Source organism: Perognathus longimembris, chromosome 3 (genome assembly GCF_023159225.1).
Source record: "Perognathus longimembris pacificus isolate PPM17 chromosome 3, ASM2315922v1, whole genome shotgun sequence".
Classification (NCBI taxonomy): Eukaryota; Metazoa; Chordata; class Mammalia; order Rodentia; family Heteromyidae; genus Perognathus; species Perognathus longimembris.
In genome coordinates this window covers 7,551,199-7,566,284 of record NC_063163.1, presented here as the reverse complement: position 1 = coordinate 7,566,284, position 15,086 = coordinate 7,551,199, and the positions used below count along the sequence as shown (strand labels likewise).

Below are 15,086 nucleotides of genomic sequence, written 5' to 3'. Positions count from 1 at the left end.
ACTGTGCTTGTGTGTTAAATTGACTTCTTGTAGATATTCCATTCAACTTCTGGCCTGGATGTAGAAGCGAAACATTTAGGAAAGGCTATTGAAGTTTATGTATAATTAAATAGCATTATGAAAAGAAAGTTAAAGCCTTGTCAAGTGTAGCAAATACAGTGTCAAAATTGAGCTTTTAAAACCAAAAAGCATTCTTAACCAGCATGAATAATACTTCCTAAATACCCTTTTTCTGTTAGAAGTATTTAAGGCACTGATTAAGTCAGTAAACAATTTCAGTCCTGTTAGTTGTACTTCCTACCATGTGACAGTAATGATCTCATAAGGTTTCTATTATAAGGTGTGGTTATTATTGGTTTGTTTCTCTTTTACTGAAGACATTGCCAAGGCTAAATATCTATACCTTCTTTAGATACCTCCTTTTGGTAGTCTTATGAGGAGGAAGTCTTTTATGCTCAGAATGGAGCTTGTTTTCCATACAAACAAACCTGTCAGTTCTTTTAATTTTAGTTAAGTTGGCCTGAAAACAGTACAATCATTTTGACTACATCTAATTTGTTTGTTCTTCATAAATCCACTGCCATATCTCCAGTTTGTATTACTATAGCTTTCCTTCCCTCTTTCTTCTCTATTTAGTTCCTTCTGCTGTTCCGTTACTTATGCCTTTGTCTACGTTCACTCCACTAATCCAGTGATAATCTTCTATCGCCATCTTTCCAGTTGGAGCCGTTTGATGTTATTGACAAGTGGCTCTACCAGAAGTACTCAGAATTTCTTAGTGGCTTGTCATTGCGGTTTGAAGGTAGCCCAGGCAAGAAAGTCCAGTTAACTACCTAAGAGCTAGAAGTGGAGCAGTGGCTTAAGTGGTAAAGTGCCAGCTTTTTTTTTTTTTTTTTGGCCAGTCCTCGGCCTTGGACTCAGGGCCTGAGCACTGTCCCTGGCTTCTTCCCGCTCAAGGCTAGCACTCTGCCACTTGAGCCACAGCGCCGCTTCTGGCCGTTTTCTGTATATGTGGTGCTGGGGAATCGAACCTAGGGCCTCATGTATCCGAGGCAGGCACTCTTGCCACTAGGCTATATCCCCAGCCCAAGTGCCAGCTTTTAATGAAGAAACTAAAGACAGTGCACTCAGGGCTTGAGTTCAAGTTCCAGGACTGACACAAATAAAACTGCACTGTCCCAGCTTCCTGTTCCTCCCTGCCATCAGCTCTGTGAGTGTTAAAGGACTATACCTATATCCATATCCGCTGATGCTAATTGAAGTGCTAGCAATTTTTTCTCTGCTTAAACTGCAAAATTGCTCATCTGAATTCATAGTTATTATGTTATATTATAAACTTGAACTGGAAAATATTTTGGAACCTAACAGTAATAGTTAATTTCAGTATTCATGAAGCATTAACAAGAACTGAATCAGAAAGATATAGGAAGCAATTCATTTTAAATATCTAAATTATAGGGATTATAAAATATAGGTGTTTTATTAAAGATACAAAGGAAGAGATTACAACTTCAAAACTAAATCATTCCTACAATCAGTTTGCATGAGGAAGACATCAGTATTGCATGCCACACTTGGAATTTGTTGTTTTTTACCTTGTTTTCTGAAAAGATGCATCTTAAAAGTACTTTAAAATTTGCATTTGTATTTTTAATTAAAGCATTATTAAAAAGCAAAATTGTAACATCTGAGAAATGTAAGAAAAGTGATACATTTGGCAATTTTATTTTATTTTATTTTTTCCAGTCCTGGACCTTGGACTCAGGGCCTGAGCACTGTCCCTGCCTTCTTTTTGCTCAAGGCTAGCACTCTGCCACTTGAGCCACAGCGCCACTTCTGGCCGTTTTCTATATATGTGGTGCTGAGGAATCGAACTCAGGGCTTCATGCATATGAAGCAAGCACTCTACCGCTAGGCCATATTCCAAGCCCCATTTGACAATTTAGTATTATTTTCATAATTCTCTAGTATTAAACTATAAATTTTAGTAGCTGGAGATTAAAATTTATCCCAATACCCAGTGTTGGTTTGTTGTTGTTGTTTTTTTTTTTTAACTTCAGTTCTTTCGTGCTGTTATTGCCAAACATGTTATTGAGTTTTCTCTGGCCATCTTCTCTATTGCTGTCTATCTTAATGATTACTGCCAGTTCTACCAGTCTAAGATTTTACATGGTAAAGCAAATCTGTGGAATTAATCATAGAAACCTCTTTCTGTTTTTTCATAGAACATCTCTAGGCCCAGGGAAGACACAAAATACTTCATTTGCATTCCTAAACATTAGGAACTTAGAATGAGTCTGAGCTGTAAATGTTATTGCAGCTACATTTCATGCAGAGAAAAAAAAAAGCCTGATCAGGTTTATTCTAACTCATCTCTTTATAGTAGACTTACCACAGAATATATGATGTTGAAGCTTAACCACTACTTTTCTGGAAGTAGATTATCAGAGAGATAAAAATAATAATCAGATATGTACAGAAGAAATGACAAACACGAGCAAATTTTAATCTTCATCATTTAGGCATGGAAGAACAGTTTCAAATTTAACACACAACGTAGTAATTTGAATTTAAAAAATTTCTTAAAAAGTTTGCAAAACTTATTTCAAGTACAAAGATATCCAGACATCTAAAGTTTAAGTGATTTCTAATGAAAGAAAGAATACCAACAGCCTCTTGTTTACCTTAACTCTTTCCTTGAAACCCTAATACACTTGATAGAAGATACTGAATATTATTCTTGTTTAATTTTAGCTGAGAACTAGAAATGGAAACATTCTACTGCCAAACATTATAATAGAGTGTTTGCTTACCAGCAGTGCCCACTCTCAGCACGTGTGAAAAAACAAGGTTTTATGTTTAATCATATTGCTTAAAATATACTTAACTAGAAGCCTGATTTCTGGCAATAGTTATAGCAGAGAAAGTTATGACTATTCTCTTTCCTTAACGCAGTACTGTACAGAGCTGTCATCTGGAAGTAATAGTACCATTTGGGCACATTGGGCCAGGTAGACACTTAATACCGAATATACATTAGACTAAATGAAATCCAGATCCCAATAACATTGAAAGAGAAAAGACACAGGTTCCATTGGTTAAAGAAAGTATATACAATGTTCCATAAGTGAAATACAGTTTGTAAGTATGTTATTAGATTTCAAGTGAATTTGCAGTTAGCATCCCAAATGACTTAAAACTAACAGGCTTATGCTTTTATTAGAATTTTAAAATAGAACGTTTGTGCACTTCTCCTACGGATTTTCCACAATAATAAAGTTCTATTTTTATCCTAAAGAATGACAGGATTATTACCTCCTCCTTCAACCCAAGGCCTCTGAATGGTCGGGCAGACATTGTACCACTGAACCAGACCTCAGGTCCAAGTGACTTCTCTGTATGTGGGAGATTGGGGACTGAAGGCATCTCTTTCTAGGTCATTCTGTCCTCCTCTCATAGATACCCTCCAATTAGAGTTAGAATTAATTGTGATTTTTACCCCAGTCCTCTCTAATCACGTATTATCATTGCTCCAACTTTGAAGGTCGACGACAGTATTTTGTAGTAGTGGCAAGGCTCTTCTCCATAGGATTGGTGTTTTTGTGATCATGAACAGTCCATTAGGAATAGTCTTCCCTCCTGTGTATTTAAGCGTTCACCTTATTGTAATGTTTATTTTTGAAAGCACACTGAGTTCAGGTTAAAAACTAATGACCAAAATTGGAATGTATTGGAAGGAGAGATGGTATAGAGGCTGGATTCTCTTCTGCCCGTCAGTGTTCAAGCCAGTGAAACTGATATTTTTGTACATTATGGTTTCCTCCTATCATCTCTAGTGGCATTTCACCAGTTTGTATAAAATGGCAGGCAGTCTTAACTGCACATCCTAGCTAAACATGAAAATGCATTTATTTCCCAATTTTTTCAAAGCAAACTTTCTGTGAAGAGGCTGGCAAACTAGCCTGGGAAACACCTTATTTGCCATGGGTGTGCTGCTGTAGCTGGTTCATAGTTGGGGTATTGGTTTCACTTCTTAAAGCTAGTGGCTATGTTCAGATTGTCTTCAGAATCTTTTTTTTTTTTTTTTTGCCAGTCCTGGGGCTTGGACTCAGGGCCTGAGCACTGTCTTTTTTTTTCTTTTTTTTTTTTTCTCAAGGCTAGCACTCTGCCACTCGAGCCACAGTGCCACTTCTGGCCATTTTCTGTATATGTGGTGCTGGGGAATTGAACCCAGGGCCTCATGTATATGAGGCAAGCACTCTTGCCACTAGGCCATATCCCCAGCCCCCCAGAATCTTTATTGTAAAAGACATATAGGAAAACTACCTAAGACATTTACCTCTAATAAACTATTACAGGGTGACTAAACTTCCAACTATTACCAATACCAATAACCTGACTCCTAGAATGCCTGACATGTGAACCCATCTCAATATTGACCTCCAACCTCTCTTTGTGTATTCCATTACTTTGGCATTTATAATAGTCATGTTCTTGGATTTAAAAAATAATTGTCCAAATGTACATGTTTAATCATCATGATTTAAGTCTTTTCTACTCATTTTAAAATTTGATATGTCTTTTGAATCTTTCTTAGTATGTAGACTGCCCCCCTCTCCTTGCTTCTCTTCCCTTTCCTTACCTTTTATCTGTTGAAGAATGTCAGCATTTGACCTGTAGAATTTCCCCTCATTGTATTTTCCTTCATTCTGGGCTTTCCACAAATTGGAACCTGTACTCAGAGATGGGATCAGATTGAGGTTGAGTTCTTTGAACAGGATTGTAGGAGGCACAGAATGTAAGTCACTTAATGTCTCCTTAGCTCTTTTGACATCTCTGCCTTTGATACTTAATGTCCATGGTTAGTAACTTATTGGATAATAAGATGTTCATATCTTTTTGTTTCATTAGTTAATTGAAGCATATTTATAGAGACTTTTTCCCTCAGGTATTGTTTACTTACTGAATTAGCTTACATAGGAAAAGCAAGATAATGCTTACTTTGTTACCTTATTGTTTTTTAAAAATAGCATTTGAGGTAATGAATTAGTGTCTTATCCTGTAAGCTAGGTATTAAAAAAATTACCATGAGCCAGGTGCTGGTGGCTCACGCCTGTTATTCTAGCTACTCAGAAGGCTGAGATCTGAGGATCATGGTTCAAAACCAGCTCGGGCAGAAAAGTCCATGAGACTCTTGTCTCCAGTTAACTACCAGAAAACCAGAAGTGGTGCTGTGGCTCAAGTGGTAGCGTGCTAGACTTCAGCTGAAGAGCTCAGGGACAGTGCCCAGGCCCAGAGTTCAAGCCCCACGACTGAAAGTAGCTCATGATTTGATCACATCTCTCTCTCTCTCTTTTTTTTTTTTTTTTTGCCTGTCTTGGGCCTTGGACTCAGGGCCTGAGCACTGTCCCTGGCTTCTTTTTGCTCAAGGTTAGCACTCTGCCACTTGAGCCACAGCGCCACTTCTGGCCGTTTTCTGTATATGTGGTGCTGGGGAATCAAACCCAGGGCTTCATATACAAGGCAAGCACTCTTGCCACTAGGTCTATATATTCCCAGCCTCCACATTATCTTTTTTTTTTTTTTTTTTTTTGCCACTCCTGGGGCTTGGACTCAGAGCCTGAGCACTGTCCCTGGCTTCTTTTTGCTCAAGGCTAGCACACCACCACTTGAGCCACAGTACCACTTCTGGCCTTTTCTGTATATGTGGTGCAGAGGAATTGAACCCAGGGCTTCATGCGTACGAAATGAGCACTTTACCACTAGGCCATATTCCCAGCCACCACATTATGTTTTATAGCTTCTTTCTTATCTAACAAGATCTAGGTTCATGCTTCACATTTCCTCCTCAGGGCTTTTTACTCAGACAGGTTTTGGAGATGCTAACTTGGTTTCTTTTCTTTCTTTTTCTTTCTTTCTCTCTTTCTTTCTTTCTTTCTTTCTTTCTTTCTTTCTTTCTTTCTTTCTTTCTTTCTTTCTCTCTCTCTCTCTCTCTTTCTTTCTTCTCCTCCCTCCCTCCCTCCCTCCCTCCCTCCCTCCCTCCCTCCCTCCCTCCCTCCCTCCCTCTCTCTCTCTCTGATTTATTGTCAAAGTGATGTACAGAGGGGTTACAGTTTCCTATGTAAGGCAGGGAGTACATTCCTTATCAAACTTGTTACCTTGTCCCTCATTTTTGTCCCGGCTTTCCCCTCCCCCCCCGAGTTGTACAGTTGCTTTACAGCATATATTTTTCTAAGTATTGGTGTTGCATTGGTTCACCTTTTACCCTTTTGTCTCTCCATTTTGATGTTTCCCTTCCCTTCCCTATTCTGATACACGTATATACAATACCTAGGGTACCAAAATCAGTTACAGTGACATTAGGGATAAAATCATGGGGAAGAAAGACAAAAGAAAATGGCATAATTTCACATGGTACGTTGAACATAACAACAACACAATAGTTTTGGAGACAACATTTAAAATGCTAGGTATGGACATTGCTATTGACTGACTTCTTTCTAGTGGGCCTTTTATGTTGACACAGCTAAAGTAAAATATTTGTATGAATAGGTTTGTAGCATGTATTTTTCAAGCAATGTATGTATAACATATAAAACACAATATATTTTGTACTGACTTAATTAAATACTTAATATGTTGTTATAATCCAGTCAGGCTCCCGTGAGATGATGTAAGAAAACTTCTAAAATGTTTTCAAATTAGACCCATCAAGATGAGCATATAAAAAGTATCTGCACACACAAAAAATTATAGCAGCATAAAAAGAAAAATAGTATCTACACATATATGTACACATATATATGCATGTATTTACATAAACATACACATGCACATGTGTATGCATGCAAGGCATATATGTATATATACACATTTATGTAATAACATACTGTATATGTAATAACATACTGTATAACATAATGTATGTTATATACATGTGCATTCCTATATACACATACATCTACTATATTTTCTCTTTCACTTTTGCAGTGCTGCAGATCATACATGAAGCTTCATGAATTCTAGATAAGCATTCTACCACTGAGCTGTATCCCCTAGTAATGATATAGCTGCAGCTTTGAAATCCTGTTTTATTACTCATTTTTTCTTGTATTAAACTCCTTATGACAGCACTCCTTATGCCACCCACCAGAAATTCCATGTATTGTTAGCAGAGAACCAGAATCTATGTTTTTTGGGCAGTTCAGCAGTTTTTTTTATTGTTCTGTCTTGTGTGGGATCTACAGCATATACGTTTTCAAAGTCTGAATTTATGCAGAACAGTTTTCTAACTAGTAAGCTACTCTGAATAAATAAGCTCTTTTTAATTTTCAGAAATGTGAAACTTCCCAACATAAAGCCTGATGTAAATTCGAACCCTGTTTCTCATGCTTCTGTCAAAATTTTACCAGAAACATTAAAACCCCACAGTATTTAGGAAATGAATGGAAGCCTAGAGCAGTGATTTCTGCTTTTGTAATTTATTTTTTTCCCGGGAATCACTATTAAAGTATTTTCCAATAATGATGAAAAGCTAAAAATAAGTGGAGAAATCTTCACTTCTTTCATAACCAAATTTGTCTGTATTTAGTTACTATTCATGGTAGAATTGAAAGAAGCTAACAACTCCTCTTCTTTTTCATTCTTCTTCCTCTTCCTCCTTCTTTTCTTCTTCCTCCTGGTCCTCCTCCTCCTTCTCCCCTCTTCATTCTCTCCCTTCTTGCTTCTTGCCATAATGGTTAACATAATAATGGCACTGGTGACTCATACCTGTAATTGTAGCTACTAAGGAGGCTGGGATCTGAGGATCACAGTTCAAAGCCAGCCCAGGAAGGAAAGTTTGTGAGACTCTTATCTCCAAAAAATTACTTGAAAAGAAGAAAAACAAAGCTGGAATAGGGCTGTGGCTCAAGTGGCAGTGCATTAGCCTTGAGCAACTGAAGCTCAGGGACAGCACCAGGCCTTAAATTCCAAGCCCGAAGACCAGCACCCCCCAAAAAAAAAAAAAAAAAAAAGATGCAGAATTAGCCAGAAGCCAGTGACTGAGGACTGAAATCCAAGCTGCTCAGGAGGCTGAGAACTGAGGTCCATGGCTTGAAGCCAGGTCAGGCAGGAAAGTCCATGAGACTCCAATAAATTACCAAAAAGCTGAAAGTGGAGTTGTGGTTCAAGTGGTAAAGCACAGCTAACCTTGAACAAAAATGCTCAGGGATAGCACCCAGGCCATGGGTACAAGCCCCAGTATACCTGTGTGGGCATGTACACACACACACACACACACACACACACACACACACACACACACACACACTCTTAACAGAAGACGATCTGGCCTTAAGTTCTAAAGCACATAGATCAAGTACTCAGTTCATTGAAGCATGTTCCATCATTAACAAATTGTCTTTTTTCTTTATTTATTTACTTTACTGTAGAATTATGGGATTCAGAAGTCTAGGATGCTCTTTTCCTGGTTTTCTGTAATTTGCATATAAAGGCCAATCTAGAGATACTTCCAAAAACAGAATGATAAAAAAAGAAAGTGCATTGAAACATTTGTAGTTATTCAGCCCACCACTATTTTTCTTTTGTGTTGGAATGGGACAAAGAATAGTCACTAAATACTTGATGTGAACATTTTCCTGGATAATTTTGCATTTTGGAATAAGTTTTCGGAAATTAGAATCTATAAGAAATGTTTTTTGTTAATCAGTGGTCCAGGGCTCCTGTTAATCAGAAGTTTACTTTATAATCATAATGTATTTATGATCTCATTTATATTCCTCTTCATCTCTTTGTGTGGGTATTGTGATTACTTGATTACATCTGTCTGGCATAGTGGGTTTTAAGACAGCATTTATGATACAATTCTTCTAGTTTAGTAGGCAAAATGAGAATATGGAAAGACAGTTGGTGGTTGAAGCATGATAGTTTTCCTTTTGCCTTCATGTAGTGTTCAGTGAGTTTCAGACTTGGGATAAGAGAATGGAGTATCATTTTTTTTTTTTTTTTGGCCAGTCCTGGGCCTTGGACTCAGGGCCTGAGCACTGTCCCTGGCTTCTTTTTGTTCAAGGCTATCACTCTGCCACTTGAGCCACAGCGCTACTTCTGGCCGTTTTCTGTATATGTGGTGCTGGGGAATCGAACCCAGGGCCTCATGTATAGGAGACAAGCTCTCTTGCCACTAGGCCATATCCCCAGCCCCGGAGTATCAGTTTTGTTCTGGTCTGGAATTATTCTTTCATCTCATTGGAAACATAGATTAAATTGAAGTGTAGGTCTCTCATTTTTTTTCAGGTAGAATTGCTACACTTTTTGTGGGTTTTATATTTTTTGTGGTTTCCCAGGTTTATCTTATTTTTTAATGAAAACAAGGTTCTGTTAAAACTTGGATACTTTGAGAGCATCTATTATGCCAAAGAGTTTTCTTACTTAGAATCCCATCATTCATAACACTGATGATTGTAAATATTTGTGTTCCTATATTATATATTAAAGGTGTGTGGACTTTGCTGTCTGATTATTTTAGTGTTGCCTCTTTATCAGAACTTTTGCTATTATGTAATACCTAACAGTTGTGACACTCCTTGTTTGGAGCTTTATACTATTATTTATGGGGTTCAGGACATGGTACTCCAAAATGACACTGGTGTGTGTGTGTGTGTGTGTGTGTGTGTGTGTGTGTGTGTGTGTGTGTGTGTGTGTGTGTGTGTGTTTATATATTTTTTCTTTTTTCTTTTTGTTGGTCTTGGGGCTTAAACTCTGGACTTGGGTGTGCTGTCCCTAAGGTTTTGTGTTCAAGGCTCACACTCTAACACTTGAGCCACTGTTCCACTTCTGGCTTGTTGGTAATTGGAGATAAGAGTTGCATAGGCTTTTCTCTCCAGGCTGGCTTTGAAATGCTATCCTCAGTCCTGAACTGAGTAGCTAGGATTATAGATGTAAGATGCACCTGACTAGCATACTTTTTTTTTTTTTGGTCCACTCCTGGGGCTTGAACTCAGGGCCTTTACACTGTCCCTGGCTTCCTTTTGCTCAAGGCTAGCACTCTACCATTTGAGCCACAGCCCCACTTCTGGCTTTTTCTATATATGTGGTGCTGAGGAATTGAACCCAGGGCTTCATGTATACGAGGCAAGCACTCTACCACTAGGCCACATTCCCAGCCCCTAGCATACTTATTCTTGACACATCTTTTATAGTCACAGAATATCATACTGTAATTTATTTCTTGTCTGAGATCTGTTCATATTCTTTTGATTTTGTTGATATCTGGTCATTTTCACCCATATTATCACCCACATTTAGCTAAAGGCCTGGCACAGAGTTAGTTATTTGTGTTCTTTTTAGGCACTGTATTGCAACACATTTGAGGCTATAGAGATTTCCAAGGTAATTTAAAGAGGAACTTACTATTCACATTGGATGACAAGGTCTTATATATAAATATCACAGAAGTTGGTTTCAAAATTGTACTGTCAAAATTAATCAAGAGTTTCTCATTAATTTCAGCTTTCTGTGTGATATGGTTTTGTTTTCATATATCTATGTACATGTAATATACACTAAATAGTATTAAATATTTTAGTGTTTTGGCTCAGATGCTTTAAAGTAGTTTTTGTTGTAGCAATATAGTAATTACAAATTTGTAGTTATAGTATATAATTATACATACATGTTTGGATATCCTTTTTATAAAATCACAACTCCATATCATGCTGTGTAATGTTTTTGTTATAAATTTCAACTTGTTTTTCTCCACAGGCAGCAGAAGATGTCATTTTCATTGGGCCCGATACACATGCTATTCAAGCCATGGGTGACAAGATTGAAAGCAAATTATTAGCCAAGAAAGCAAAGGTTAACACAATTCCTGGCTTTGATGGAGTAGTCAAGGTGAGAAACTATTTTGCTCAAATCTTTATAGTATGTCCTCAAGTCCAGCATTCTGTGAAGAGAATATGGGTAAAATGTATGTTTTTTTACTATATACAAGACAAAAAAGTAGTGGTGTTCAACTTGGATTATTTTTCGTGGCATGAACTGAAAAGAACAAGAAACTAAGCAATGCATATAATGAATCAGCATTGACTCGTATAGGAATAAACTTGGTGATTAAAATGTGTTATCAGATATCTGGATTACATTTAATGATAAAATGATCTGTGTATTTTCGCCCTGAACTTCTTTCCATATATATTAGATGTATTGCCATTCTGTACAGAAACAGCTATGAATGACCAGATCACTTGCTGAAAAATTCTGAGGAGGATGCCCAGCAATTGGAATGTAGCCTGCTTTCCTCCACAGAATTTTTTTTTTTTTTGTGAGAAGAGACTTTCTCTGTAGATATTTAATCTTGTGAGTTGAATTAGTTTGCAAGCATTCTTCATCTTAGTGTTTATTTTTTATTCCCCTGGCATTTCCTATTGGACAATTTTTCATTGTATAGAACCATTTCAAGCACTGCAAAGTAGCTACAAAGATTGGTCTCTGCTTCATGAATAGCCTCAGCTGCTTGCCTATATTTACCTGTGCACTCATCCCTCCTTCTGTCCATATTCCACATCCCCTAACCAAACAAACTGAGATTGAAAATATTTGCTAAAAAATGTGCTTGTTCCAGGGGCTGGGGATATGGCCTAGTGGCAAGAGAGCTTGCCTCGTATACATGAGGCCCTGGGTTTGATTCCCCAGCACCACATATACAGAAAATGGCCAGAAGTGGCGCTGTGGCTCAAGTGGCAGAGTGCTAGCCTTGAGCAAAAGGAAGCCAGGGACAGTGCTCAGGCCCTGAGTCCAAGGCCCAGGACTGGCCAAAAATAAATAAATAAAATAAAATAAAATAAAAATGTGCTTGTTCTAAACATGTATAGATTTTCTTTCTTGTCATTAATCCCTAATGCTATTTATCTAGCGTTAATACTGTAGGCATTGTAAGTCATTAGAGGGAGTGTATATATGTATATCTATCTATCTATCTATCTATCTATCTATCTATCTCTATCTATCTGTCCATCTATCTCTATTTCTCTCTATATGCAAGTACTACACCACATTTTATAATATAGGGGACTTGAGCATCCTCAGATTTTGCTATAGCTATGTGTGTTTGTGTGTGGGGTGTTCTACATCTCCTGTATTGCCAGTTCTTCCTCTTATACTCTGATTGTATTTGCCCAAACCTTTGTGGAGTATAGTTTGTTACTGATTTTCTTTTCTCTGTTCTCTACAGTGTTCCCATCTTTTGTCTCTTTTCTATTCCCATTGCTATTAAAAATACTGAACCAACAGATATGGTCACTTGGCTAAGCAGGAAGGAAGTATGATAAACAATACTCATATGTTTAGTAGAAAGGACATTAATGATTTTCACATATCAGATAATTCTTTACTGCTCTAGAGCTACTTACTACCTTTTTCTCTTCCTTTTTATAGCTGAACATCTTAGAAGACTTGCCTTTACTTGCCTTTTTTGTCTATACCTCTACTTAATCTATAATTTACTGCAACCTTGATTCTTTCTCTACTTAATCTATAATTTACTACAACCTTGATTCATTCTTATTGCATTTCTCTTGCAGTGCTCTTCCTTTCATTAAATCCAGTATATGTATATTATATATAGCCCAGCTTGGCTTTGAACATGCAAACCTCCTGCTTCTGTCTCCGAAGCCCTATGATTACAGAGACTTACTGCCATACCCAGCATAAATTCAACATTTTTTTTCTAGTACAAGGATTTGAACTCAGTACCTAGAGTTCTTGGTTGGCTTTTTCCACTCATGGCTAGTTTTCTTCACTTGAGCAATACATTCAGTCCAGATTTTTGCTGGTCAATTGGAGATAGAATCTTGAGAACTTTACTGGGTGGGCTGGCTGTGAACATTGATTCTCAGGTGTCAGCCTCTTGAGTAGCTAGGATACTTAACCATCAGGGAAATGTAGATCAAAATGACTTGGAGAGTCCACCTTTTCTCAGTATGACAGTCATCAAGAAAATAATAAACAAATGTTGCTGAGAGCACAGGAAGACCCTTTTGTGCTAGTGGTAGAAATTAGGAATAAATTAGTATGGCCACTGTGGAGATCAGTGTAGAGGTTCCTTATGAAACTAGAAAATGAAATAAATATCTGTGATACAGCTATAGAAATTCTGGATATGTACCCAAAGGGAGAAAAGTCACCATATAATATTGATAACTGCATACCATGTTTATTATGACATGATTCACAACAACCAAGTTGTGGACTAAGCCTAGAAGCCTAGCAGTGAATGAATGGATAAAGAATATGTTAAATACACAATGGAATGTTATTTATCCATTACTATGACATTTTTTTTTTTTATAAAAAATATAGTAGAGTAGAATAGGGAGTATTAGGGAATAGGGAAGAAAGCAGGCTGGGATAAGTGTGGCAGATATGTCAGTATTATCCATTATTTTATTATATTAGTAACTTCTGTCTTAAAATGTTTTTACTCCCACCTCCCCTCCTTTTCTTATATTGTTATTATAGATTATTATTTTAAATATTTATTATCATTTTATTAGTTTTGAAATCAATTCTCACTGTAGCTCAGCCTGGCTTGCCTAGTACTCACTATGGCTTTCACTTTATTTTTTAAAATAATCACTTCATTAGAGAAACTAATGTTTATAAAATGTAATTCTTTTTTCTTAAATTTCATTTTATTGTTAAGTTGATGTACAGAGGGGTTACAGTTTCATATGTTAGGTCTTGGGTACAGTTCTTGTACTGTTTGTTACCTCCTCCCTCATTCCCCCTCCCCCATCCTCCATTCCCTCTCCCCCAAGGAGTTGTTCAGTTGGTTTACACCAAACAGTTTTGCAAGTATTGCTTTTGGAGTCGTTTGTCTTTTTATCCTTTGTCTCTCGATTTTGATATTCCCTTTTACTTCATTTCTAATACCAGTATATACAGTACCCAGTGTATTCAGATGAGATACAGCGATAGCGCGAGTACGACCACAGGAATGGATACAAGAGGATCATCAACAAAAGAAGCTACGGTTTCACATGGCATGTTGAAAGTAATTACAGCAGTGGTATATCACTCGTTTCCGTAACATGGAGTTCATTTTACTTAGCATCATCTTATGCGTTCATAGGGGCATAGCTATTAGGCTCTTGTGATCTTCTGCTGTGACTAGCCTAAACCTGTGCTAATTATTCCCTATGGGGGAGACCATAGAGTCCATGTTTCTTTGGGTCTGGCTCACTTCACTTAGTATAATTTTTTTTCCAAGTTCTTTGATTTCCTTATGAATGGGGCAATGTCATTATTTCTGACAGAGGCATAAACTTCCATTGTGTATATGTACCACATTTTCCTGATCCATTCGTCTACTGAGGGGTATCTGGCTTGGTTCCATATTTTAGCTATGACAAATTGTGCTGCGATGAACATTGTTGTGCTGGTGGCTTTAGTGTGTTCTTGTTTGTGGTCTTTTGGGTAGATGCCCAAAAGTGGGGTTGCTGGGTCATAGGGGAGCTTTATGTTTAGCCTTCTGAGGAATCTCCATTCAGCTTTCCAGAGTGGCTGAACCAGTTTACATTCCCACCAGCAAAGAAGTAGGGTTCCCTTTTGGCCACATCCCTGCCAACGTTTGTTATTGTTAGTTTTCTTAAAGGACTAAAATGTAATTCTTGAGTAATCACTTGATATCAAATTTTTGCCTTTAAGGAGTTTAGTTTTGTTGATTTTGTGAAGGTAAGAGCAGAGTATTAAGAGTAGTAAGCATAGATGTGGAAAGCAGGATTCCAGCTCATTTGACCCTGATTTCAAAGAGCTTTAAGTTCTCTTATGGAGACTTTCAATGTATTCAGACAGTTTAATGCATTTTAGTAATACTAAGTTCAGAGTGCATGAGGAACTGAAATTGAGTTTTGGGGTATCACGACAGATTTCCCAGTGAAAGTAATAGCTCAGAGATACTTGAGGTATGAAAAGTAACGAGTGAGCTATAAAATGAGCCTGATGGGGGACACAGCTCTGTTGTCAGTGAAAACATTGCAAAACCATGGTAACTCTAGATATCTCCAGATGTTCAGCGTGAAGGGCTA

The 15,086-nt window shown here is 37.4% G+C and overlaps 1 protein-coding gene across 2 annotated transcripts in view; it reads left to right on the top strand.

Annotated features, from left to right (window-relative positions):
- Pcca (propionyl-CoA carboxylase subunit alpha) overlaps positions 1-15,086 on the top strand; it is a 310,079-nt gene that overhangs the window by 77,433 nt on the left and 217,560 nt on the right. For both annotated transcript variants that reach the window (XM_048341133.1, XM_048341132.1), the window contains exon 7: positions 10,762-10,893. In XM_048341133.1, the coding sequence (XP_048197090.1) occupies positions 10,762-10,893 (132 nt within the window). The remainder of the gene's footprint in view (positions 1-10,761; positions 10,894-15,086) is intronic.